The sequence below is a fragment of the Chenopodium quinoa genome, unplaced genomic scaffold (assembly GCF_001683475.1).
Source record: "Chenopodium quinoa cultivar QQ74 unplaced genomic scaffold, ASM168347v1, whole genome shotgun sequence".
NCBI lineage: Eukaryota > Viridiplantae > Streptophyta > Magnoliopsida > Caryophyllales > Amaranthaceae > Chenopodium > Chenopodium quinoa.
In genome coordinates, this window is record NW_018742329.1 from 7,096,390 (window position 1) to 7,099,870 (window position 3,481).

At 32.7% G+C, this 3,481-nt stretch overlaps 1 protein-coding gene across 1 annotated transcript; it reads left to right on the forward strand.

The window, feature by feature from the left end:
- On the forward strand, positions 1-3,095 carry LOC110691326 (CBL-interacting serine/threonine-protein kinase 20-like). The gene has a single exon (XM_021868247.1). It carries the CDS (start codon positions 1,396-1,398, stop codon positions 2,824-2,826), a length of 1,431 nt encoding a protein of 476 aa, XP_021723939.1. The 5' UTR covers positions 1-1,395; the 3' UTR covers positions 2,827-3,095.
- Positions 3,096-3,481: the final 386 nt, after the last annotated feature.

Consider the following 3,481-nt stretch of genomic DNA (forward strand, 5'->3'; position numbering starts at 1 on the left):
CATCCCACTATTTTTTAATTTTATTTTTTTGTATTTTTTTTCAAGGGATACCAATAACCATCAACATTTCATTTTAGATAGTTTTCTTTTGCATATAATGTATCCCGTGCAAAGCATAAGTTAATACTTTAATTAGTAAACCTATAGCCCACACATCATTTTTTTCACAAATTCTTGCCTAAGGCGGTGTTTCATTAAGGTTACGGGGTTATGTTACCCTAAAAGTTATTACAGTTACCCTTATATACCATTTGCTTATCTTAAAAGTTAACCCTAAAAAACACTGATAATGTATTAAATTAATCATATTAGCCTTTATAGCATGTATGTATTTATTATAAATTACACATTAAAATACAATTAAGGTCATTACCAATTTAAAGTTATCTGTCTTTGCATTTTTTTACATTCTCACTCCTTTTTATAACACCACCCACAATTGCATAAACTTTTTTTTTTTTTTTTTTTTTTTATTCTTGAGCTAGCATTTTTGAAATGGATCGGATCATTCTGATGTAGTACACAATCTACACATTATAATTCTTCATATAAGATAATTGAGTTTTCAAGTATGTAATTTCGATCGTTAATTTTAATGCAACATCACAAAACATTATTTATCTAGAATCATGTTAACCATTATGCACGAAGCACGATCTCAATCAATTCTTCCTTAGATTAGTCCACTAAATCAACATTCAATAAGACCAAACCATAAGTTATAATAGGATTTTAGCGTTTTTTATTCAAAGTTTGCATTTTCTACAAAACTTTAGCAGAATATTCCCCAAAATTCTTGGAGGGTAAATACTAAAGGTAAATATCATAAATCAATAAATAAAAATTGGAGAGTAACCAAAGAATTGAACTAGTATAATTTGATCAAATAAAAAAATAAATTCCCCTCAAATAAAATAAAATAGATAAATAAATTGAACTAGCATCACATTTCTTATCAAAAGTTTTTAAGAAAAAAGATAAAAATTCCAAAGCAATCAATATACTATTCCAATTAAAACATCCTAATTAATAGCCACAAATTACTACCATAAATAGAGTATTATTATCCAAGTAATAATACACAAAAAGAACGGTCTTATTTTGACTATAATCCGCGGTTTTATCATCCACTAATTTAGAAATCTTTTCTGTGATAAACAAACTCAAGTTACAACTCTTTCTCTCTTGTAGGGAAAAATTTGATTGAATTTCCTTTCTTCATTGCCCTTCCCTTGCCTTCTTAGCTTATCGCGTTTTCTTTATCTCTTTTCCTACAACCATGAACAAAATGGATGAATTCGATTTCCAAATTACGTCCAACAATCATAACTCCCTTTGACAATCACACCCTACCAAAAAAAAAAAAAATCTTAAGGTGTTTGATCATAACATCCTATGAAAGAAATGGAGAAGAAAGGAACAATTTTGTTCAATAAATACGAGTTAGGGCGGTTGCTAGGGCAAGGAAATTTCGCTAAAGTTTACTATGCTAGGCACATTATCTCAGGCCAAAGCGTAGCCATAAAAATTGTGGACAAAGAAAAAGTCTCAAGGGTTGGAATGATCAACCAAATCAAACGAGAGATTTCGGTAATGAGGCTCGTTCAACACCCTAATATTGTGCAACTCTATGAAGTTATGGCAAGCAAAACTAAAATCTATTTTGCTATGGAATATGTCAAGGGTGGTGAGCTTTTTAACACGGTTTCGAAAGGAAGGTTACAGGAAGATCAGGCCAGGAATTACTTCCAACAACTTGTTAGTGCTATTGATTTTTGTCATAGTCGTGGGGTTTACCACCGCGATTTGAAGCCTGAAAATCTTCTTTTAGATGAGAATGGTAATCTCAAGATATCTGATTTTGGGTTAAGTGCGTTGTTAGAGTCAAGGAGACAAGATGGGCTACTACACACCACGTGTGGTACTCCAGCCTATGTCGCGCCAGAGGTGATCAATAAGCAAGGGTATGATGGGGCTAAGGCCGATATATGGTCATGTGGGGTCGTGTTATATGTTTTACTAGCCGGGTTTTTACCATTTCATGAAACAAATATTATGGACTTATACCGGAAGGTTAGTAGAGGGGATTATAGGTTCCCAAATTGGTTCCCTTCCGAGGCCCGGAAACTCCTATCCAAGATACTTGACCCGGATCCTTGCACGAGGATAACGGTTTCCAAGTTGATGGAGAATTCTTGGTTTTTAAAAGGGTTCAAACATGTTAATGGACCTAATGAACTAGAAGTTTCTCCTATAACTCCTAAGGATGTTAGCAATGTTTTTAATAGCATTGATTTTGGAAGCACTAGTACAAGCAATTCTCCTAAGAAAGAAGATGAAAATGTAGAAGATACCGAAAATGTAAGTCCTATGAAGCCTACATGTTTAAATGCTTTTGACATTATCTCCCTTTCACCGGGTTTTGATCTATCCGGCCTTTTCAAGAAGGACCAAAACAAGCACCAACCCGAGGCTCGATTCACTACCTCCAAGCCCCCCTCTATGATAGTCTCAATATTCGAACAACTTGCTCATGTAAGTAAAAAGTTTAAGATCCATAAGAAGGATGGAATAATGCATTTGGAGAGCAACAAAGAAGGGAGAAAAGGGCTACTTAAAATTGATGCTGAGATATTTGAGGTAGCACCAATGTTACATGTACTAGAGATCAAGAAAACAAGTGGTGACACAATCGAGTACAACGATTTTTGTGACCGCGATTTAAGACCTGCTTTAAGGGATATAGTTTGGGGTTGGCAAGAAGACAATGCACCACCATACATTGCTCAGCAACAAGTGCAACAGCAGCCAGAACAAGCTGTTTAAGGGAGTTTTGTTAGGCTTTAATTTTGACATTGAAGTCTTTCCCATACACGGCTAAACTCGGGTTCTTGGCAGCTGATTGAATCAATTTTGAAGCTTTTGATAAGTTGTTTAAGTCCCTTACATGTTTCTTTGATTTCTTCCAGAGTTTATGATGGTTGAATTGAATGGTTTTTGTATATGTAAGAAAAGGAAAATGCCTCATTACTAGAAGCTAAGCCCACAATGGGACATACACAAAATAAATTAAAAACAATGTTATGGCTGTAAAATATCTTGATGTAAGTGCACATAAATTTTCCACTTGTGTTATTTTGTTGCTAATTTTGTTGCTTATATAGCAAACATCGGTTCATTTGTGGAGCCAAATTACAGAGGAATGGAAATTATTAGACAAGTTATTAAATTGACACATTCATATTATTCTCATAATAGTTTGGTTAACACAATATATACTAATTATGTTTTCTTTTAATTGATATACAAATTATGTTTAAATACAAAACGAAGTTAATTTAAATAAATTATGATAAAATAAGCTAATAATAATTTTTTTTAAGCAATAAAGTAAGCTAAAATTACACATCAATCATATCATGTAAAATTGAAATATACAGTAATTTGGTATCAAAATATCTTTGATAATTTAATATTTGAA